This window comes from Kogia breviceps, chromosome 1, assembly GCF_026419965.1.
Source record: "Kogia breviceps isolate mKogBre1 chromosome 1, mKogBre1 haplotype 1, whole genome shotgun sequence".
In the NCBI taxonomy this organism is placed as follows: domain Eukaryota; kingdom Metazoa; phylum Chordata; class Mammalia; order Artiodactyla; family Physeteridae; genus Kogia; species Kogia breviceps.
The window spans coordinates 149,057,717-149,082,084 of record NC_081310.1 but is presented as its reverse complement, the minus strand read 5'-3'; the positions used below and the strand labels follow the sequence as shown (position 1 = coordinate 149,082,084).

Sequence of the window (24,368 nt, the reverse complement as noted above, 5' to 3'; positions counted from 1 at the left end):
TGTTTATTTTTGGCTGCATTGGGTCTTTGTTGCTGGTCTGGGCTTTCCCTAGTTGCGGCGAGTGGGGTCTACTCTTTGTTGCTGTGCACAGGCTTCTCATTGTGGTGGCTTCTCTTGTTCCATAGCATAGGCTCTAGGCATGTGAGCTTCAGTAGTTGTGGCACACAGGCTCAGTAGTTGTGGTGCACGGGCTTAGTAGCTCTGCGGCATGTGGGATGTTCCTCGACCAGGGCTTGAACCCGTGTCCCCTGCATTGGCAGGCGGATTCTTAACCACTGTGCCACCAGGGAAGTCCTAAAAGAAGATATCTGGACACAGAGATAGACATGCACAAAAGGCAGATGATGTGAAGACACACACAGGGAGAAGAGGGCCACACGAAAGTGGAGGCAGCAATTGCAGTTATGCTGCCACAGGCCACAAAGTGTCTGCGGCCACCAGGAGATGGCAGAGAGGCCCTGGCTGAGCTGATCCCTCGTGTCCCATGTCTGCTTCCTGCTGCGCTGTGAGCGCTTTTAAGCCTAGATCGTGTCGATTGGGGGTGGCACTCGGGTGGCTTTATAATTGTGCCATCCTGAATTGTCACCCTCCTTGCTCCCTGGCTGGGCCCCTCCTTGGACCACTGACTCCCTCCTCCTGATTCCTGGATGGGCTCCTGGTGTGCACACCTTGCCCCTTGGTACGGTCTTATTTACTTGCATGTCCGTCCACCTGCCTGCCTGACCAGACCTCTGAACCGTGAGACCTGGATGCCCCAAACTCCCCCCCAGTGAAATCTTATCCTACCTCACCCTGATTCAGGGCACCCTGTTCCAGCCCTATCAGGGACACCATTGTGCCATCTGTGAATGGCAATTCCTGGAACACAATAGCAGAAGGTGATGTTCACTAGAATACAGGGAGATGGCGCCCCCTGGAGTTGTGCAAGTGAAGTGACTAATATCACTGCAGGCTCAGACAGACTTTGGGTCTGGCAGTGCCCCCTTCAGGCAAGATTCCTTCATCTGCCTGTGGCCGCCCACCCCCACCCCGCCGCCCCGCTTTTCCACCCCACTTCACCAATAAGACCAGGCTGGGCCTCATCCACAAGATCAATGTGATGACCAGGGAGTGTGGGGGACTTGGGGGAGGAGTTCGGGGACAATAAATACCATTACTTTTCTCATTTCCAAAGCTGGGAAACCAGTGGGAGATGAGACACCAGAGATGTCAACTTTATTGCTGATCACACCTAGAAAGAAGGACGTGGCTTAAATGTGCACAGCGAGCATCTCACACCTGAGCCCAGAATCACAGGTTCACTCTGGTCACAGGCAGAGCCGTGGTGCCCCCTGCAATGTCCCTGTGATATTGTGATTAGTAATAAAAAATATGTATCTGGACTCTGTCCCATTTCTGGCACAGAGCTCCTAAAACCCTTGGAATCTCCTGAGCGATGAGAGCCATGAAGGTGTCTTTTGTTATGTTGAGGACTGACTTTGGACAGCACCTAAGGATGGGGACTGATTGCCAGAAGAACCCACCATGGGATTAAAGGGTTGGAACTTTCAATCTCAATCCTCTGACCTCCGAGGAGGTGAGAGGGGCTGGAGATTGAGATCAATCACCAGTGGCCAATGATTTAATGAGTCATGGCTGTGTAGTGAAGCCTCCATAAAAACCCAAGGACCAGGGTTCAGAGAGCTTTCCTGTTGGTGAACACGTGGAAATGCAGAGAGTTGCATGCTCTGAGAGGATGAGGACGCTCCATCCCATTTTCCCACACCTTACCCTATGCATCTCTTCCATCTGGCTGTTCCTGAGTTATGTCCTTTGTTGATAAACTCGTGACCTAGTAAGTAAGTGTTTCTCTGAGTTCTGTGAGCTGCTCTAGCAAATTAATCAAACCCAAGGAGGAGGTCATGGGAAACTCTAATCTATAGCCGGTCCATCAAAAGCACAGGTGCCAACTTGGGCTTGTGATTTGCAACTGAAGTGCAGGGCAGCTTTGTGGGACTGAGCCCTTAACTTGTGGAAACTGATGCTGTTTCCAGGTATATAACGTCAGAATTAAGTTGAAAGGTAGGACTCCCAGCTGGTATGCAAGAATGGCTTGGATGAGGGGAAAACCCCACACACTGGTATTGGTGATCAGAATCTCAGTCCCCTAATGAGGCATGGCCAGGCCTGTCCTGCTGAGCCAGCAGTGGGGTGGAAAGCAGACCTGCGTGCATCCTCTCTGTGGGCAGGCAGAGCACAGACAGGGCCTGGGCTTTGCTCCCATCCTGCTCCGGATCTGACTGCAATGACAGTGGAGGAGGGTATCTAGTTTCTTCTCATAGCTTTCCCTTCTGGGGAGAAGAGTGGAAATTTCCTCACTTCTAAGGCAAAAGAGGATTGAAGAATATTTCCCCACTCCCTACTTCAACAGTAGGATGGTTCTGTTTGTTTCACTGAGTCTGGATGTGGAGTTGAGGCGGAGAGGAAGGCAGGTGGGACCCCCTCCATCACCAGCTGGGCTCCTCTGTTCCAGGACCATCCCTCTCTGGGATGGGGGAGGGGGTGAAGGAACTGATTTGGAATCAAAGGGAATTCCCTACCTAGGGGGCAGTTGAGGCAATGTGGGTTCAGACTATCTGTACCCTGCACAGAAGGCTGCTTTCTTCCCCAGGAATGCTGAGTGCCTGGGGGTCCTGACCCCTCAGCTGTTCCAGTCCCAAACACTCTGCCTGTTTGTCTCCTCTGTCTTGGGGCCACCCAGCAGGACCTGCAGGTCAGCCACTGACTGCTGCTGGGCACTCGTCCCCAGCCTGGGTCACTGGCAAGGGAGCAAGGAGAGCTCCAGATGTATGGCAGGTGGTGGAGTAGAGTCACAGAGCCAAATCCACTGCTTGAAATCCCAGATCTGCCATTTAGTAGCTGTGTGGCCTTGGATGAGTTACTTAACCTCTCTGTGCTTCAGTTTCTTCATATATTCAGCAAGGATAATATTAATGCCAACCTCAAAGGGTTATTGTGAGAGCAAATGATTTCATACAACACCCTTAAGACTGATGCCTGGGTATTTCTAAGTACTCAGTGAAGGCAAGCTTCTATTTTTATGGGGCCAGGTCTAGAGGAAAAGATCAAATGGCCAGCAGAAAGGGGAAGTACTCTTCTGTATATTGAGTTCTGTCACTGGGGCCAAGCATTAAAAGAATGCCTAATCTAACTAACCTCTCATGAGAACAGAGGGGACACTATTATCCCCCAGTTCACAGATCAGGAGCCTGAGTGGCCAAGTGGTCTAGCTGGGCTTCAGCACCAGAGACAGCCAATTCCAGACACCATGGTCTTGCTTGCCTCCCACCATGCTACACAGCCCTGAGGGGAGACTGGGAAAGAAAGCAAGTAGGGCAGTTATCTACTGGGGTCTTTGGAAGGAACAAGAGTTGCTCTGGTGAAGCCAGGAAGTCTGTTTCAGTCTTTCTGGCTGAAGAGTCACTTTTTCTCCTCAGTGCACAAGGCTGACCCTGGCCACCAGCAGCTTCTGAGATCAACATGTTATAACTCAGACACCCAGAAGGAGACTGAATCTCTCTCCTAAATCCCAGCTCCAAAACCCCTTGGAGAAGGTCTGATTGGCCCAGTCAGTTCCACTGTCCATCCTTCAGTGGCCAAGGGCCAAGATTTCATGTAGGAACGTGGCTGCTCCTGCTGCAGTCATGTGGATGCTGGATGGGGCTGGGAAGGGGAGGTTCCCAGGACAGGAGGATCTGGCAGACGATCCATAGGTGTCTACTTGATAGACTTTGCTCTCCAACTTTTCTCTACTCGTAGCTCCCTGTTGCTCATACTTGTTGCCTGGCTTGACCTCTGTGCATGCAAATTCTACCTGTCCTCATACCTCACTCCACTTCATAGCTTTCTCTCTTCTCATTCCCTAACATGACCTTCTACTAGTAGATAAAACACTACATGTTTGTTCATTCAAATTTCTCAGATAATTCAGTGGTCTTGCCCATATTTCCATACCAGGCCAGTTCACAGGCACTGTCTTGCTTAAGGACTGACTGACCTGTGGCCCAGAGCCTGTGTTTAGGAATCTGCTACAGTGATACAAGGCCTCACCTGCAAGACTGTGGGTGGGGTGTTTTCACTGTGGGCATGGAACAGGGGCCTGTATCTTGAGGACATATCCATTATACTTAGCCATTGAGAGGATGCTCCTTCTGAAGGCCTTCCTGAGCCTTCCCCCCTGAAATCCACTAACCTCAGCTTTATTTATTTGCATTTTTTAATTTTATTGAAGCATAGTCGATTTATAATGTTGTGTTAATTTCTGCTGTACAGCAAAGTGATTCAGTTATACATATATATGTATTCCTTTTCATATTCTTTTCCATTATGGTTTATCACAAGATTTTTTTTTTTTTTTGAGGTACGCGGGCCTCTCACTGTTGTGGCCTCTCCCGTTGCAAAGCACAGGCTCCGGACGTGCAGACTCAGCGGCCATGGCTCATGGGCCCAGCCACTCCGCGGCATGTGGGATCGTCCCGGACCGGGGCACGAACCCGCGTCCCCTGAATCGACAGGCAGACTCTCAACTACTGTGCCACCAGGGAAGCCCTATCACAAGATATTGAATGTAGTTCCTTGGACTATACAGTAGGATCTTGTTGTTTATGCATCCTATATGTAATAGTTTGCACCTGCTAATCCCAAACTCTCAATCCTTCCCTCCCCCACCCCCTCCCCCTTGGCAACCACAAATCTGTTCTCTATGTGTGTGAGTCTGTTTCTGTTTCTTAGACAGTTTCATTTGTGTCATATTTTAGATTCCACATATAAGTGATATAATATGGTATTTTTCTTTCTCTTTCTGACTTACTTTGCTTAGTATGATAATCTCTAGGTCCGTCTATGTTGCTGCATATGGCATTATTTCATTCTTTCTATGCCTGAGTAGTATTCCATTGTGTGTGTGTGTGTGTGTGTGTGTATATATATACACATATACATATATACCACATCTTCTTTATCCATTCACCTGTCAATGTACATTTAGGTTGTTTCCATGTCTTGACTATTGTAAATAATGCTGCTATGAACATAGGGGTGCATGCATCTTTTTGAATTATAGTTTCGTCTGGATATATGCCCAGGAGTGGGATTGCTGGATCATATGGCAACTCTATTTTTAGTTTTTTGAGGAGCCTCCATACTGTTCTCCACAGTGGCTGCACCAATTTATATTCCCACCCACAGTGTAGCAGGGTTCCCTTTCCTCCACACCCTCTCCAGCATTTGTTATTTGTAGACTTTTTAATGAAGGCCATTCTGACCAGTGTGAGGTGATATCTCACTGTAGTTTTGATTTGCATTTCTCTAATAATTAGCAATGATGTGCATCTTAACATGTCCGTATTGGCCATTTGTATGTCTTCTTTGGAGAAAAGTCTATTTAGGTCTTCTACCCATTTTTCAATTGGGGTTTTTGTTTTCTGTTATTGAGTTGTATGTGCTATTTGTATATTTTGGAAATTAAGCCCTTGTGGGTCATGTCATTTGAAAATATTTTCTCCCAGCCCTTATAACCTCAGCTTTTGACCCTTGAGACTGCCATGGGATGCTGAGTGCATTTGTCCAGCTCCTCCTGCAACAGATATCCCAAATGTGCAATGGTGTAAACAAGCTAACGAATTATTTCTTGCTCACATATCAAGTGGGGAACAAACAACCAGGGGCAGATTCGATGGCTTTACAGTGTTGGGGGCCTAAGCTCTTTCTGACTAGTATTCTATGATCCCTAGAGTGTTGGCCTCATCTTCATGGATCAAGATTTATCTGGGGCTTCCCTGGTGGCGCTGTGGTTGAGAATCCGCCTGCGGATGCAGGGGACACGGGTTCGTGCCCCGGTCCGGGAAGATCCCACATGCCGTGGAGCGGCTGAGCCCGTGAACCATGGCCGCTGAGCCTGCGCGTCCGGAGCCTGTGCTCCGCAAAGGGAGAGGCCACAGCAGTGAGAGGCCCGCGTACCACCAAAAAAAAAAAAAAAAAAAATTTATCGCTACCACATTCCAGCCAGTGGGAAGGGAGAAATGTATTTCCCTTCGCTTTAAGTGCAGGAGCCAGAGTTTGCACACATCACTTCACTCACGTCTCATTAGCCAGAATTTAGTTACGTGGCCACATCAAGCTGTAAGGGAGGCTGGGAGACGGTGTTTCTATTATGGGTGGTGATGTGTGTCCAGCTAAAAGTTGGGGATTCTATTACTAAGGATGATGGGAAGAACAGATATTAGGGACAGTGACACCATCATTTTCCTGTCACTCATTTTAGACCCTTCTCCACCATCCAGTTTGTCATCACATCCTGGCCCATGCCCACTCCTGATGCCTTTCCCATAGGGCCCTATTCTTTATCCCTACTGACATCAGGACGAACGGCCCTTACAGCTTTATACCTCGTGTCTTATGAGAACTTTTAGCAGGTCTTTTCGCCTCCAGTCTCTTCCCACTCTCCCCGTGTGATCATTCTAAAGTGCAAATCTGATCATGTGGCTCCACAGTTTAGAAATTCTTCAGTGGCTCCCCACTGTCCAGAGCAGTGAGATTTTAACTGCAGATTTCTGAATCCCTGAAATGACACGCATATTTGGCACATATGTGCATTTCTCCAAAGAGAGCTTCGGATTCTCCAAGGACTCTGTGATTTCCCCTCACGTTCAAATCCCTAATGTCAACATACATATCAACAAGTTAGATGTGTCTACCGACCTTCTTCTCAAATCTCCTCTCCAGTCATTCCCCGGTGCATCCTAAACCCAAGTCATAGTGAAATGACTCTGAAAGAGCAGGCCGTGCTCTGTCACACTCCACATCTTTACACCTGCTGTTCTATCTAGAATGCCTGGGCAAACTCCTATGCATCCCGCTGGCTTAGCTCAAAAGCCACCTCCTCTGAAGGCTTCCCTGGCTCCCTCTGGTCGAGTCAGCCTCTGCAGCATGACTCAGACTTCCATTATTCATCCTATCGCACAGCTGCTGTCAGCCTATGTCTGCCTCCTCCACCAAACCATGAACTCTGGAGCCTAGGACCCAGAATAGATAGTCCACAGATGTTTGTTGAATAAATGTCACTCATGCCCCCCAAAACTCTAGTGTTCTTTCTGAAATGTAAATCTGAACATCACTTACTATGTTCCTATTTCCTTCAAGTCTTGTTACAGTGGCTTTCTCTCAGGTCTCATCTCGCCATCCTTCCTTTTTTCTATTCCAGGAACACTGGAGTTCTTCTAATGCCCCAAGTCAGTGTTCTCCCTTGTCTTGAGGCTTTATGCATGCCTCCTCAGCTCCTCTTTGCCTGGCTAATGCCTAGTCATCCTTCAGATAGCTTAAACATTCCTTGGGAAGCCTTCCTCGTCTCCCTCCCCACCTTCCCACTAGGCTGAGGGTCCCACCTATGTGTCCCCATCACACCTTGTACTTTCCCAGTTGCAACATGCATCATTCTGGGCCAAGAGGACTGGATTGTCTTTCTTCCATGCTAAACTGTGAGTTCTGTGCCTAACTTGCCTACCAGCATGTCCCCATTCCCAAAAACAGGACTTGGAAAGGAGTAAGTCCCTGACAAATCTGTTTTAAATGAAGGTTAGGTGAATGAATTTCTCAATCATAAATCAGTAGACATTCATTGCCTTTAAAACAAAGACTTATCACAGATTTCAGGCCCTTTTTGATCTGGTCCTCAGGTATTTTCAGTCTCATCTCTTCCAAATCCACCCTTTGATCTCAGTGTCCCTCTCAAACTCCACATGGCAGTTTTATCAAACTGAATGAAGGTCCCCAAATGCTGGCTCTCAAATCTTTCAGCCTTGGCAACACTGGTCTCTCTGCCTGACACACTCTATCCTCTCCTCACCTCTCAGTACTCTTCCTTTTCTGGCTAACATCCACTAATCTTTACATTTTCAATTAGACCCTTCTTTCTCTAGAAGCCTCCCTTGACTTCCTAAGGCCCGCTCTAGTGCCCTTTATTGGTACCCCTGTAGCGTTCTAGGCTTCCTTCTCACATTCTGTTTCCCCAAGTAGATGAAGTGGCCGTCCGAACTGTGTCACTGTGATGTCTCTGATTCAAGCCCAGCACTTGCACACAGTGGGCACTCCAGAAATATCTGTGGAATAAACTATGTTGTCTGGTTTCATTCTTTACTATTAGCACATGTGTCCTGTCTTCCAAAGCAGATTGTAAGCTCCCTTGCAGGCAGTGAGGGAAGCTAAAATATCTGGGGGTCTCTCCTCAGGCCCGAGCTTAATTCCTGTCTCCAGTGAGCCTGACTTATGTTGCTTGGAGGCTGTGCTGTCAGACAATTGATAAATGTATTAATCAGCGGAACCTTGGCTTAAAGTCCTGGAAAGCCTGGGATTGGGATCACGGTAACCTTAGACACTGGTTTTCTAGAGGGAACCATAGCTGCTTTCCAAAAGCCAGTGCTGGGAACAGTGTCAGGCACCGGGCCGGTTTCAGCAGATTTTTGTGGAATGAATTCTAGAGCAGCGACAATGACACGGAGGCAGGCTGTGCTTGTTCATCTCACCATGCTCTGGGCTCAGACGTTCCAATGGAATGGAATGGTTAAGCGGTGAGATCATGTATTCACGTTCCAAACTCAACATGAAAAGAAACTTATTTAAAATCTCAGAAAGGGTGGAAAAGTCTTTCTGATAATGACTCAATGGCTTCAAACTCTAGGAAAACCAGTTTGCCTTCTCTGGTCAATAAGCAGTTTTTAATAGCTGGACTCGAATGAGATAATTTTTAAAAATACGACCAAATAAAATTTGCCCCCCTAACATGAGATGCAGAGATAGACCCTAAATTGGCAACACAGGACACAGGCCCCCTTACTGCTCTCTGCAGAAACACAACAGAAAATAATTTGCAATGATTGCAAATTCCCAAGAGCTGAGAGCAGAGAAATGCAAGGAAACATTGAGACAGAATATTGAGAGGCAGCATTTTAATATATAAACGTCAGGATAGGCCAGAGCCTTGCTGCTGTGCGTGTGGTGTGGCCCTGCAGCGTCAGCATCCCCTGGGAACTGGTTAGAAATGGAGACTCTCCAGCCCTCTTTCCTCACAGACTGACTGCATTCCAGCAAGCTCTCCATGTGATTTGTATGCACATCAAAGTTTGAGAAGCACCCAGCTAGAACATTATTAATGTGGGGTTCTGCTCTTAAAATGTGCTTTGAGGACAAAATAAACCCATTTAAAGCATTTTAGATCATTATTTGCTCCATTCTCTCTGAGCAACACCGTCCCACATCAATGTCCCGCTCTGGGACTTAGAGCCTCTCTCATGAATCACAAAGTTGTACTTAAGTTTGCTGTGCCATTTCGGCAGACAGTCTTTATGGATTACAAATTGGATTCCAAAACTTCCATCAGCTGTTCCTTGCCCAGCACCCCCAGGATGAAGGTTGTATGATGATTTCCATTTTTAGAGATGATGAAATTGTGGCCCAGAGAGGTTCCAGGACTCACCCAAGGGGCACCAAGCAAATTGATATCTGAGTCAAATGAGAACTCAAGCTTTTGAGTTACCAGTATGAGGCTCACCCAGCTTTGATGTCTTTCCTTTTTACACAAGAGGGATTTTTTTTTGCATAAGAGATTTTTAAGAAAGAACAAATTCATAGATAAAGCCATGCACATGTGGGCCCCTGGGATTGTGGAAGTTTAAGAACTAACTTTCCAGTAGACAGATATGTCAGTGCAGAGCAGGCCCTGCCCAGCCCAGCTTCCACATTCCTGCTGCAGGCTGACAAGTTCTGCAGCCAGGAGCCTCAGAAACCTCAGAGCCACATGAGGGCTCATAGTCTGCTCTTAAGGGTGGAGGGGAAAGGAGCCAGGATTACCGTGAGTCCATGGGTACTGCTACAAAGGAAAAGTGGTGGCTTCCGGATGATAATAACCCATCCCAAGAAGTATGCTCACTCTGATTCATTTGTTTCTTTCACAGATTCAGAAGAGCTGACGTAACTGAACTCTGCCTAGATATATGTGATGTGCTTCACTGGATTGGATAACTTTCTGATTAATTCCAATTTCCTAGAGCAAAGTAGAGCCACTTGGTGACTCGGAAATGGTCAAGACTGTATATCTGGCATTGATGCCAATGTGCTTCCTCCTACCTCGTCTGAGTTTCAGATTTCTCTGTCAATGTCAACTAAACAAAGGCCCCAGAGGGGTTTGTTCAGTTTCACCTGCCTGCGTGGTGATTCTCCTAGGGTCCTCCAGAGAATGACTGCCAGGAAAGCTGCTTAAATCCCACCCCGTCCCCACCCCCTCCTCTCTAGACATGCATATTCAATGGGATAGCTTCATATATAATTGATTAAAAAACAGAAAGATGGCGCACTTTAAAATTCCATGTGAAAAGTATTGCTTTGCTACTGTGCTCCTGCCTGCCTGCTCTCCGCACGGTGCTACAAAGGGTAGAGTCATGAGGAACTCGAGGCTGAAGATAGTTGAGATTTTTTAGCCAACACCAATGCACTTTGTACCTTGCACCCCTCTGCAGCCCGCAGTTTTGGGGCTTGGCCTAAGGCAAAAACTATAAAGCATCCTAATGAGCAGAATTATACAAGAGGAATGTATGTGCGTATTTGACATAGTTTCTTCTCTTGCGGGGCTGCCCCCTGGCTGTGACCCGTGCCCTCTCCAAGGGCGAGGGAGGAGCCCAGAGAAGGCCCCTTCTGTTCCCTGCTGCCAGCTCTTCCGCAGCCCCTACGGTCCCAGGGACCTGCCCTGCTTCGCGTGGGCCCGTAGCAGCCCTGCAATTTCCACATGGGCGGGCGATTTCAGAACGATGGACAAAGCTGTTCGGCCAGCCTACAGGGGAGAAAGAAAAGGAAAAACAAATTTTTATCCCATTTGCCTCCCACCGCAGAAAGGAAGGGTGAGTTGGGAGCAAGGGGTATGCATGGGTCATAGACGTCTATTCCAAGCATTCACAGAGGAGAGGAGGAAACTCCAATGGCAAGAGGATCAGAGAAATGGGCCCCCTTCCACGGAAACATCATTCACTCCTGGGAAATCTGTGCCAATGAAAATAAAGAAGTGTTGCTTGGTTTTTAATACTTTTTTAAAAAAAATTGGAAAACAGAGGAATGAAAACAACTCTTCCATTATTCCATTACACAGACCTATATGAGAGTTAGGATTTCGGTCATTTCCCCTCCAGTCTTCTCTCCTGTGCAAATGTGTTGTTGGTTTTTAAATAGAGGAATGATAATGTATATCAATTCTGAGTGTACTTTTATTTTGAACTCACCATGATATGCTATAAGACTTTCCCTGCTCTTACATAGTCATCAGGACATATAGGTTTTTCTTACTGGCTGTATAATATTCCATTATTTACTGAACTATTTTCCTTTTATTGGCAATTTAGTTTGTTTCCAAGTCTTCACCACCATAAACTTAGTGCTGAAAGCATCCTCCCATTCCTAACTATTTCCTAAGGACGAACTCTTTGACTTGGGCTTGCAGCCCAGAAGGACACACTCATTTTTACTTCCTGATGCATGATATCATGCTGCTTTTCTCACCATGGCTGCCGTGCAAGAAGCTGCCCATTCCGCTGTCTAAAGAAGCTGCAAACAGAGCGACTCTCAGCAGGCAGCACCAACCATTCTCTACCCAGAGATGAGGGGAAGGGCCACCATGATGCAGTGGACTCTGAGCCCGGAGGGCTCAATCCCGAACCCAGAGTTCTGAAATCTAAACAGCTCTGAAAACCACTTTTTCGGCAACTCATTTTGAGGCGAAACCTGAGGTTATCTCTGGTTCTTACTTAGCCCATTTAAGTATCAATACTTTTACATTTTTCTGTATAAATATGAATGGGTTTGACACATGGGGGCCACCCAAGACCCCACTAGAGTGTTCTCTACTCTACTGCAGATGGGGGAAATTACTTTCTAAAATGTGGAAACTCCAAAGAAGCAGGTGGGAAGTGTTCACGCTCAGCTAAAAACCCTTCAGTCTCTTCTCTGTGCTCCAGGATGGAGTCCAGCTGCCATCGGGGCTCCACACACATGTAAATAACCATAATGTATGGCCAAAGGCCAAACAAGCCAGCAAAGGAACAGAGTGAGAGCTCAAGGGACAGGATGGCCACCCTGTATATATGGGAGGAGGGCAGGGGGTGGGGAGAGGAAAGAAGTGGCATTTCAGCAGACAGGCTTCACAAAACAGATGGAGTTCTTTCCCTGAAAAGGCCTCACGATTCTTTGCACCCCCCTTTTACCCATCTTTGTAAGTTGGTATTTGTGGGGTTATTTGATAAATCTCAGTCTCCACAAGGTCAGATACTGGATCTGGCCTGTTCTGCTGGCCCAGCCCCTGGCCCCGTGCCTGCAGTCTGGTCAGCCCTCAATAAGCACTGTTGAAAGAGGGAATGCTGGATGATAACAGAGTATTCATTTCAAGTTGATGAAGAACCTGAGCCACCTAAATCCTAATGAGTATGTTCTTAGATTGGCCAAGTCTGGAAGAAAGCAAAGATTTTTCCACAGAAGATTCTTGTGAAAGCCCCACCGGAGGGGCCTGGATTTATTTAGTTCTGTCCCCTGCTGCACTTTGTCAACCCTGATGTTCCACGTAAACAAGGAGACAGTGTGATTAATGTTATTATGGGAAAGAGCCACAGGGCCAGTCCCAGGGGACACGTGCACCTTTGAACAGGGCCCACCTGGAGATGACAGCCTGCATCTGTGGGCCCTTCAATTACAGACATGGAAAGTGGGGGCCCCATTCATTTCAGAAAGCGTGGCCGAAGAGACCACCTAGGGAGGGTGTGCCCCTGAGATGCCTCTGCCCGAGCCCTGGGAACAAGCCCACGGCACGCAGCTCTGGTGGAAGCCAAGCACGGCAAGTCCCTGCTTGGCAGCACTGCAGGCCCAGAGAGCCTGAAGGGGTCAGGCAGCCAGCACACCGTGTGTGTGTGTGTGTGTGTGTGTGTGTGTGTGTGTGTGTGTGTGTGTGTGTGTGTGTGGTAGGGGGTTATCTCTCAATATGACAAAAACTCACCAGGAAGCCACTACATATCGGGCAAAGATGAGCAAGGCATAGTGTATGCCTTCAAGAAACTTTCACTTTGATGCATGATGCATGCTTTGGAGTCACTGCCCAAACAAGTCCTTCCAAGGGTAAGCCTTGGGGGCCAGGGATCAGGTCTCACCACCACCTCCTCGTCCTCGTCACTCTGGGGGTCCCAATAGGCTGGGTGACCAATTTCCCGAATTACCTTCTAAACGTGGGGAAGGTGCCTTGCTGGCTGTTCTGGGGGTTCTACATTTATAGCAACCTTTACATGTTGGTAGGATGAGAGAAACCAATTTCAGGACATGATTTCTCTTTTGGTTTTCCAAGGGGGCACCTAAGTCTCCATAGGAAAGTGAACATTGAAACGAGATGGTGATCATGATAAGGGCTGGACTCCACCCTTCAATGCAAAGCTGGAGGCACAGGGCTTGGTGCTTGCCAAGACCCAGTCATCGGTCCCCATCTCCCACTGAAACTTTTCACCCAAGTCACCTTTGGGAAATTTGGTGTGACTCCTGAGTCCACCCTGGCCCCAGCGGGCAGCAGGTGATTGGGCCGTGAGCAAGGTCTAGAAACTTCTGTGGGCCTGCCACCTGTATCGCTTGGGCACCCCTGCGCTCCCTGGGCATCCCCTAACCCTCTCCACCTTCCCCAAAGACAGGTTCCCGCTGCCATGTCCAGTTTAGCTGCCTGGTTCCTTCTTCTCAGGCTGCCCCGGACTGCAACCAGCCTGTCCTCAACCCTGGTCTGGCTCTTGCTGATGCAGCCCTTCACTGGGACAGCATTTCATCCCACCTGGATTTCAGCACTCACCTACACCAGGGTTTCTCAGCTGAGGTACTACTGCCATGCTGGGCCAGATAATCTGTAATTCTTCACCGTTCCTGTACTTTGTAGGATGTTTAGCAGCTTCCCCGGCCTCTACCCACTAGATGCCAGGACTGCCCCCCACCCCACATACTTATGAAGATAAAAATGTCTCCACATACTTAAGAAGATAAAAATGGCTCCAGACACTGCTGAATCTCCCCTAGAGGGCAAAATCACTCCCAAATGGGAGTACTTCTCCCTTTGGGCTCCAGCCTCCTTGAATGGCTCCTCTAACTCCAGACCTTCATCCTCCCTACTCCCTCCAGACACTGCCTGCAAATGCCCAGGTCCCTACTCATTCGTGCGGTGGCTGCTTCGTATTTGCTATCATGGTTCACTATTCCCAACAATAACAGTTGCCATCAACTGAGTATCTCCTAGATGTCAAATAGGGGCTTTACAAATGTTACCGTATTTAGGTCTGGTCTATTACTATCCTCATTTACAGACGAGCATGCAGAGGCTCAGAGTTGTTAAGTGACCTGCCCAAAGGCACACAGTCACGGAACCCTGTTTCAAACTCATGAGTGTTTAATTCTAAAGTCCATGCTTCTAACAATCACTCGATTTGTCGGAAGTTCAACAGAGCCCTACCTCCACCTACTGAAAGCAGCTGCTGAGCTCTCTAATCTGTGACAGGAGGCTCTCTCAGTCTCACTGCCTGAGGACCCCCGCTAACCAGGGACTTCCAAAGCTCCTGCCCCCCATCCTACAGGCCCGCCTTCTCAGGCCTCCCCTGGCCAACTGCACTGGTCACTCCTAAGAGGGCCCTGGGCCTGTTCCAGGTTAAGGGGCCACCTCCTTCTGCCCCAGGGTGACCCTGCAGGAAGCTCATTAACGTAGAGCCTTTATCTGACTGTATCACATTTGGAAAAGGAGGCTCTCACTTCCAGAGTCCAGCACTGTTCCCACAGGCATTTCAAGAGGGTCTGTGCTCTCTAATGATCACAGAAATGGCTTTGGGCAGAGCTGGAGTTCGTGGGACCTGAAGATACTGGACCGGGGTGCCTGCTGCCTGGGTGTGGTGCAAGGGACCCAGAAGCTTGAATCAGTGGCAGGGCGTTTTCAGATGTGGCTTGGTAAGAGGGGCTGTCCCTGGGTGGGGAGGGGGCTCCCTTTCCCCCCTCAGGCCTTTGTTCCTTTTGAAGTGTGGATGTTAAGAAAGTACAGAGAAGTCTGTTTAAAGCGTTAAATTACAGTGTCAGCATTAAGTCAGACCTGGGCTCGAATTCTTGCTTCAAGAATCAGCAGCTTGTGACCTTATGGCAGCTATATAAACGCTCTAGGCCTCTGCTTCCTTATCAATACAAAATGGGGATGGCAGTATCTACCTCACTGGATTACTGAGAGGATTCGTGAGGTAATGCATGGAAAGAGTTAGTTCCTGTGAATGCTCTTAGCAGTTTGATGGAGCTGGTTCCACTAGCTGTGTGATCTTGGGTATGTTACTTAACCACGCAGGGCCTCCGAACGGAGGCCCCATGAGCAAATGGGTGGCATCAACAGAGTCAACCTAATAGAATTGTTGTGGGATTTAAACTAGAGAGTCCGTGGTAACTGCTTGGTACAGTACCTGGCACCAAGCCAGCACATGATACAGGTTAGCTTCAATTACTATTGTTATCTCATCACGGTCACCACCACGACCAGTACCATCATCACCACCATCATCATCAATGCCATCACCTTACAAGAAGCATGTATCTGGCAATGCAACTTCAAGCAGGGTGGCTTGATGAAATGGGCCACTCTGTAAGGTAGGTCACTGTCCAAGAGTGGACACAATTTGTACTTGGTTCCTTCATCTAGCCTTTGGGAGCCCCACGGACAGCATAGCTTCCCTACTCAAGCTGCTGCCTCAAAAGCCCACATGCTGCCATGACCGGATGTGGTTCAGGGCCAAGACCAGGCCTGAGAACAATCCCTCAGGATGGTGTGAAAGGCTAGGGTTTGGGGTTTCTCAGCTCCAAGTCTCCCAGCATTTACATGGGTCATCTCATTTAAATCCAGCAACAGCCTTATGAGGTCAATTCTGTTCCTACTGCCATATGGTTCCTTGAGTTTTGATGGCAGGCAAGGTACTTTTCAGGAAGGGAAGTGAAACACCCACTTGTTAATTGCCTATAAGTCTCACCTTGTCAGTCAGGCTGCTGTCACAGGCCGGGTGTGCCAGGAGCAGCCGGACCATGTCGATGTTGCCATGGCGACAGGCCAGCATGAGGGCTGACGATCCATCATGGTCCTGCAGGTTGACATCTGCCTGGCAGCTCAGTAGCGCTTGGACCATGTCCTCCCTGTCGTGGCTGACTCCCAGCATCAGTGCAGTCTGGCCTCCCTGCACACAGAGAGCAGGGGTGTGGTGAGGCTGGGGCTGATGGGAAGGACCCCCTCTGCAGCCTGGGTGTAATCAGGAGAGACTTCTCTGGAAAAGGACAGTTGACCTGAATCTCTGTGGTAAGGGACACATCCTCCTTGGCCTGGTAAACTTCTACTCCTCTTCCAAGACGCTAGTCAAATGCTGCATCCTCTCTAAAGCCCTCTACTAACACCCCAGGCACAGGGTTCATAACACAGCATTTACCACTTGGCATTTCAACCTGTCAGCCTCTCTCTTTCTCATAGACTGTGACATCTTTGAGGGCAGGAACTAAGTCTTTTTCATCTCTGTCTCTCCAGTGCCTAGCACCAAGTATGCTGATAAGTGCAGAATGATGGAATAAACAAAGGGTTGAATACGTCAGGACCATGGCTTCTGACGCCCCGCCCCAGCCTAACTTCCTACAGGAAGTCTTGGGCTGCTCTGAACACCTCTGGTATTTTCAGTTGAATGATACTCAGAACCCTTTTTCCCCAAGAAGCTCTCTGTTTACATGGTCCTGTGGTCATTTCTAATCCATAGCCATTGACAACAATCTTTCACATCCCTGTAATCATCAATGCACATGGCAATGGATTAGAGTCAGAAAGTAAGACCAAGCTCTGGTTCTGCTGTTTCCTAGTGCATGACCCTGGCCACATCACTTCGTGTCCCTGAACCTTGGTCTTTCTTTCTTAAAAATTAATATAATTATGATCCATCCTGTATACCTCACAGGGCTTTTGTGAAAATCAAATGAGATAAAGCTTATAAATACAAAAATGTGTGGCAGTAACTTTTCTGATTACAAATTGATCATCATTTTTCTTGGATTTTCCTGTATATATGTAGTCCTCTTATGCGACTTGATTATATATTTTGCCCTCGTGGCTCTCTCCTGGGTTCCAGGCAGGTCAGGTATGTCTCTCTGATTGTCAGGCTTTGTAAGGATGTGAGAATAGGTAAGGACTGGTTTCTTTCCTCTCAGATCCCCTGTGGCTCTGAGCACAGTGTCTTACACGTAAAATATGTTGGCTGATGTGTTCACTGATTAAAGCTCCAATCTGCAGTCACTGATGGATTATGCTTCCCTGTCCGGAAGGCTGGGGCTTAGAGAAAAGAAAGGGGGTTGCAATCAGAAAAATCCTGGCTTCGCCGCATTCTGTACTTATGTGAATCTGGACAAGTTAACCTCTCGGTGACTCTTCCTGATCTGGTAAAGCAGGAATGCTTAACGACATTACCTGCCTTCTGGGGCTGGTGTGAGGCCTGAGCGCCTCTGTGTACACTTTAGCTATTATTGCATTTATGAGCATTAGAGATGATGTCTGACCATCACCTGGGACATTAGGTGTCCTGGTTCCCCATTTCTCTGGAACCCAGACAGATCTTTCCAGAGAAGCTTGTTTGCTCTTTGGTTTGCTTATGCTCAGCCCTGAGGTAATGCTTGTTTACTGCACTAACCAGACCATAGGTTTCCCTCCAGACCCCTCTCTTTGAGAGGTATTAAAGCCAGATGACATATGCGGATGTCTTCCTGTCTGCCCCCTGCCTGACTTGGGGCCCCCTCCCTCCTGGTCTGGCTCCATACAATTTAATTCAACAACCATTTACAGAGCACTGCTATGGCCCGGTGCAGCGCTGACCCTGGAGATACAGAGAGAAATAAGTAGTTTAGCCCAGGAGACTCCTGGCCTCCCAGCTCACTCCTATTTAACCTGGTACCTGCAGCTCCCCTCATACGTAAAGCCCCCAGAGGGTGCTGAAGGGTGCAGCTGCACTGTGAATTCCCATCCTTCCCTTGGTGACCTGGGATGGGTCCCTTACTCTCCTAGAGCATTGGTTTCTCCTCTATAAGAAGGGCATTGGGCTTCCCTGGTGGCGCAGTGGTTGAGAGTCCGCCTGCCGATGCAGGGGACAAGGGTTCGTGCCCCGGTCCGGGAAGATCCCACACACCGCGGAGCGGCTGGGCCCGTGAGCCATGGCCGCTGAGCCTGTGCGTCCGGAGCCTGTGCTCCACAACGGGAGAGGCCACAACAGTGAGAGGCCCGCGTACCGCAAAAAAAATAAAAAGAAGGGCATTGATTCTGATCATTAGTGAGCATTCCCCCTTCAAGAGGACCAATTTAGAAAAAAAGATTTGATATGTTTGTGGAAAACATATTATTTAAAATGAAAACAGCTTTACTGAGTCCTATGGAGTAGGTGGGTGAAGATACTTTGAAAACTAGAGAGTAAGCTACAAATGTCTGTTTCTTGCCACCAATAGAATTGCTAGTATGTGACGTGTGCAAAAAGACTTTGCCATCAGGTTAGGCTACTGTCTGCAATCACTTTGGGGTTGGGGTGGTGAGCAGATTAAATAGGTTGTTGGGAGACAATTTTCTATGGGTCTCTTGGCTTTCTGCATATTTCGTGAGTCAGGCAATATCAGACCTTTTGTTCTAGACTATCTTTTTAAGGATGAATGTACAATGAACAGCGTTGGAACTTAGAGAAAGTGTCCCCCCTCCAGAATAGAGGGCAGACACGCTTACTATCCAGTATGAAAGATTCAGGTTCCCTAAGCTCAGGCTTCCTCCCCAGTAACACAATCTGCTCTGTGTGCAGGGATCTGGCCCTCCTCACACCGCGCTGTGCGACGTGGGAATTTGGACTTGGGGAACTGGTAGAAACACCAATGCCCTGACTACTGTTACTGCTGTGAGTAACACACTGTCCTTTGTCTCTTGCACAAGAGTCCTGGGTCATCTGCCAGCATCCATGACACTTGTTAGCTTTAAGGTAGAGTAAAATCTCAGACCCTTTACAGTTCTTGAGAGTTAGGCTACATTGATGATCACTCTAGGGGGAAATGGAGAGTGGAATGCTCTCTACTTGTTCTTCTACTGGTCAAAGATGGATAAGTGGCCTTTAGAGGAATACCCACTGTTCCATATGGAGCTTTGTCTACTGGCTAAGGGCCGCACCCCTACTCTGTATTCTCAAGTAGAAGGGCCCAGAAGCTGAACAGAGACATCCCATCCCTCTGAACTGCTTTGTAATTTATGATCGAGGTGGATCTCCTGCAGGGGCTTTCTAAAGCACAACTAGCAAACGCCTTCTCAAGGTGCTAACTGTGGGAACATTCGGTTTGAGGAGTCAGACCCAGATGGAATTTGCCCAGTTTCAGACGGGGCCATAGATTACAAGCTCATGACCTCTGTCCCAGCCTGTCTGGGTCTCAGGAGGCTCTGAGGAAACTGAATGTCCAGTCTTTGGACAGATGCCATTTGGAGGGCCCAGACTTCTCGGGTTAAAAACTCTACATGGATCTGCATGGAGTTTCTCACCCCAGTGGCAGAATAAAACTGGGAGGTGCCCTTGTTTATTAAAGAGGAGATCATGTTCACACCTCCTACCTGAGTGGCTTGGATGTTCACATTGCCTTCCCGTAAGAGCTTCCAGACAACAGCCATGTCTTCATCGGTCTCTGCAGAAGCCAGGGGAGTGATCATCACGGCGGTGTAGCCAGCTTTGTTCTGATGGTCCACGTTGCAGACGCCTGCGAGAGAAACACTGAAGCTGGAACAGCTCCCGAGAGGCTGGAAGCCAGGCTTTAGCCTGTTCAGCAGGATGCTGCCTGTTGATTAAAGGGCCACAGAACAGAGCAATCCTTTCCCAGAGGTGTAATCTATGTTCTACATTTTTAGCAGCCTTTAACAGTGGCCACTTTTCTTTTCAAGTTTTCTGAGGATACCCAGCAAGAGAGGTCCACAGGAGAGTCAGAGGTGGCCAAAGGGGCCAATGACCTTGACTTTATTTCCTAAAGTGGAGGACAAACATTATTCCTATTTTACAGATGAGGACCCTGAAAGTCAGTGAAGCTATATCAACTGCCCAAGTGAAGGAGAAGTGAGACCAGCACTCAGGTTTATCCGGCGCTAGAGCCCATCACTCACATGGCCTCACGTCACCCACAGGTGTGTATTTCAGGTCTGGTTTTATGTCAATGTGTAACTCTTAAGCAGCTGGCTATGGTTGTAGGTCTTTTCCAAAGGCTAGTGATATCTTGTGCAATGGACCAGGGGACATGAAAAACACCCCAGGATAAACATGAGAAATCTTCCGGGAATAACCATTTTCATTTGAAAAGCAGAGCAGAAAATAAAACACTCCACAGATTTTTATATTAAAGCAATTAAGAATATACATTTCACAACAGAATGAAAGACTGGCATATTTTTTTTTTTTTTTTTTTTTTTTTTTTTTTTTTGTGGTACGCGGGCCTCTCACTGTTGTGGCCTCTCCCGTTGCGGAGCACGGGCTCCGGACGCGCAGGCTCAGCGGCCATGGCTCACGGGCCCAGCCGCTCCGCGGCATGTGGGATCTTCCCGGACCGGGGCACGAACCCGTGTCCCCTGCATCGGCAGGTGGATTCTCAACCACTGCGCCACCAGGGAAGCCCAGACTGGCATATTTTTAAGATGAAGTATTAAATGAGAACTCAAAAGAAATTTCTGCTTTGTAACCCTGGGGATATGCATTCATATCCGTTCCCACCAAAGGAGACGTAGGAGATCTTCAGCCTGTTATCTGTTGTCTGAAGGCCCCCACTTCATAAGGGCGGTACGGCGTGGAAACCCAAATCTTCCCTGTACTGTTACTCATGCAAAAAATCTACATGTCTCTTTGGGACAATAATAAAGCTATCTCAGTAAGGCACGTCTGAGATTTTCTTAGCATTTCTTCTGTAAAATGGGGATAATAAGAGGACCTATAAGGTTATTGTGAAAGTTAATGAGTTAATGTATTAAAAGCACTTAGAACAGCACCTAGCACATAATAAACACTCAATAAGTGTTAGCTGTTATTACTATTATTGTCCAGAATGGTATTCTTGTCTTTACATCCTTGCTACTTGCTCTTGAAGGCTTAGAGCTTCACCGTAACAAATCTGGTTTACGACAAAATGTCAGGGTTACTTATAAGTTCTGTGCAAGGGGAAAAAAAAAATATTTGTTTGACATTCCCTCCACTCCACCCCAAACAATTTTTCAGAAATGTGTCATAGCGGACCAGGATGCCAATGGATACAGTTGGGCTCATGTATCAGCAATTTCCTCCCTGAAGCCTCTCTGACCACTGTCATGACAAGCTGGGCTATGAAAGCCAAATAATAACTCCATGCATCGCCTCACAACTCTGTTCTGATAAAGACGAGAATATCTGCGTTGCCACGTTAATGACTTTAAAATTTTTACCCCGTGACTATTTTATGTTTACTTTTAAGATGCATAAATGAGCCTCAGGTTACGATTCTCTATACTCTCTTCAGAAACGTGACCTATAACTCACTAGAGTGAGAACTAACTCCTACCCAGGGGCTCTGAAAAGGGGCTGAGGACCCCTGGCTTTCACAGCAGATGTTTCTGAGCAGCTCCAGGGAGCAAACCAACCTCCCCGGAGGCGAGGAGAGCCAGCTTCCTCTTCTGCAGAGGCGTCCTGGCGAAATAGAGGACAGATCACAACGGACTAAAGGGGTGGAGGTGCACCCATGGCTCTATTTTCAATAATGATGAGTCACTTCTGTGCAGCCCTTTACAGTTTGTAATGTGCTTTCCAGATGCTTCACAAATGGCTGGGAAGGGAGCCCAGTTTGGAGTGGGACAGATCTGCCCTCCTCAACACCCCTACTACAGTGAGGGAAAGGAATGGCACTTTCAGACCGTCTACCCAGCCCCCTTCATTCTTTATGCTTGCGGCGTTGTGCTATTTCAGCATGTTAAAGGGGAAAGTTTCCAAACCACTTTAGGGTTGATGAGTATTGACTGGATCTTGGACAACATCAGCAGAAATTTATAACAACCAAATCAAAGGTTGTCTGTTCTCCAGCCTGGCCTGGCCCAACCAGAGGACTTCTAACAGGCTGCAAGCCTGTGAGCCACTTAAGAGATGAAGGTGCTACATTATAGATCTTTAGAGTTTTTGTGCACATAATAGGTGTGCCTAAGGTCTCACAGTGTCCCTGGAACCTAGCTTCGGGTAGTAGGAAAAAGCCCAGGTTGGGAGGGTGACAGATCATGGTTAGAATTCTGGCCTAGTTACCTACTGGTTCTGTGACCTTGACCACATAACTTGACCTCTCTGAGCCTCAGCTGTCTCACTTGGAAAATGCATTAAATATCTGCTTCACAATCCCCGCAAGGACTGCATATGGTAGTATTGCACTGTGTCTGGGTTGGGGAAGGCACTCAACAAACAGTAAGTGGTGTTGTTATTCACGTTCTATAATGAAAGGCCCTAACACTGAACACAGTAAATGCAACCCAGAGGCATGCTCCTTTAATTATGTGCCTTTCTCAACTGAGCTACCATTTTTAGGGTATCCATGAATACCTGAAGAATGTTAGAATTGTAACTTCGTTTTCTCTGATGACGCAGAAAGAACTTCAAGCTGTCATCATGTACATCACCTTTCCATGCAGGTAAAGAGCCTCAGGGTTGCTTAATGGAATTTTGGAGAATGAAAGTTTGCTGGAATTTAACCTAGCTCCCAGGAATCATCCGTCCACTCGTTCATCTAACAAATATTTTCACTCGACACCCACCATGAGCCAGGAACTGGTCTAGGTGCTGGGGCTACTGAAAGAAAGGAGACAGACAAGAGCCTCCCTCGGGTTAACTGAGTTCTGTTAGACTCAGATAGAAGTGACAAGCAAAGATCACCTGAAGAAAGAAACTTGGTGTACTGCTAGAGAGAGATGGGGCAGCCACTTTAGATGGATCACCAAGAAGCCTTCTGCGGTGACATTTGAGCTGTGACTTTGATGAGAAGAAGCCAGTCATGAGAATAGTTTCAGGGAAAAGGGTCCAGATGGAAAGAAAAGGCAAAAGTCCTAAGGAGGGAATGAGTGTGGTGAGTTAGAGGCCCACACGTGGCTGGAGTGGAGGGAAGGAGGGTGCATGGTGGTGGCAGAGAGAGCAAAAGCAGGCAGGACCAGGCCATCTGGGATTCCTGAAGGCCAAGAGCAAGGGGAAGCTGTGGGAGGGATTTAAGCGGGGGGCAGAGGACAAGATACAAGTTGGGGGGGAGCTGTTGGATCCAAACTTCAGACTTACTGACAGCTGTTTAAACTCCCCCTCCAGCTTCCTAAGTAAGGCTGTACCGTACTAGCATGTGCTCTAATTCCTGGTTGCCACGGTATCGACTTCAAATCCCAGCAATACACTTAGTCACTGCATGATCTAGAGCAAGTATGTTGACTTTTCGGAGTGTCACTTTCATCACCTATAAAACAGGAATAATCGTCCTAATAACAGGATCGTTATGACGATTAAATGACATCTCAGGTGCCAGGTGCTTAGCAGAGGGCCTAATCCGTGTAGATCATTTGCAGTTTTATACCTCTTGTAGGTGCCCTCCTAGATATCCCTCTTATAGCCTTCCTAAGCTCACAGATGACATTCGACTGGGACCCACACACCTTCAGTCGGTCCCATCCCCTGCCTGTCCACACAGGCGCTCCTAGGCTGCTTGATGTTGTCACACGCTCTGCAGAAGCTCCACTCTAAGCTCTGTGGGGTCGTCTCAGCAGACGTAGAGTTCTTTGTTTGACTATTAACCGCCCTTTCCAGCCCCTAAGACGAGCAAGGCCATTTACAATGATTCTCCACCAGAGGGAAGAGTCTTCCCTTCCTCCAGACTTCCAACAATTAAGAACCTAAGGCTCACTTCCCTTCTCTCCTCCTCAAATCCCTCTGGACCTTCACCCACCCTCCCTTCCTTTTGCTTCCATCTCAGAGGAATAAATATCCCAGCAGCTTGCCTATGCTGACCTCATCTGCCTCTGCTGTGGATTCCAGGTTTTTCCAGCTCCTCGAAAATCTTGCTCCATCAAGCATCTTCTCTCCTTTGTATCTTTAACCTCTCTCTCTCTCTTTGTCGCTCTGTCTGCCTCTTTCTCTCTCTGTCTCTCTCTCTCTCTCAGATTTTTCTTCTCAGCCAACAAACATATTCAGGTCTCCTCCATCCCCATTCACTCAAAAATAACTCTCCCCATCCTCTCCCGCCTCATCCAGATATTG

At 47.9% G+C, this 24,368-nt stretch overlaps 1 protein-coding gene across 1 annotated transcript in view; it reads right to left on the bottom strand.

Moving 5' to 3' along the window:
* Positions 1 to 8,964: 8,964 nt before the first annotated feature.
* KANK4 (KN motif and ankyrin repeat domains 4) overlaps positions 8,965 to 24,368 on the bottom strand; it is a 68,786-nt gene continuing 53,382 nt past the window's right edge. The window contains exons 9-11 of the mRNA XM_059064474.2: positions 19,703 to 19,845; positions 16,080 to 16,280; positions 8,965 to 10,858 (exon numbers count right to left, since the gene is read on the bottom strand). Coding sequence (XP_058920457.1) covers positions 10,754 to 10,858; positions 16,080 to 16,280; positions 19,703 to 19,845 — 449 coding nt within the window. The 3' untranslated portion in view covers positions 8,965 to 10,753. The remainder of the gene's footprint in view (positions 10,859 to 16,079; positions 16,281 to 19,702; positions 19,846 to 24,368) is intronic.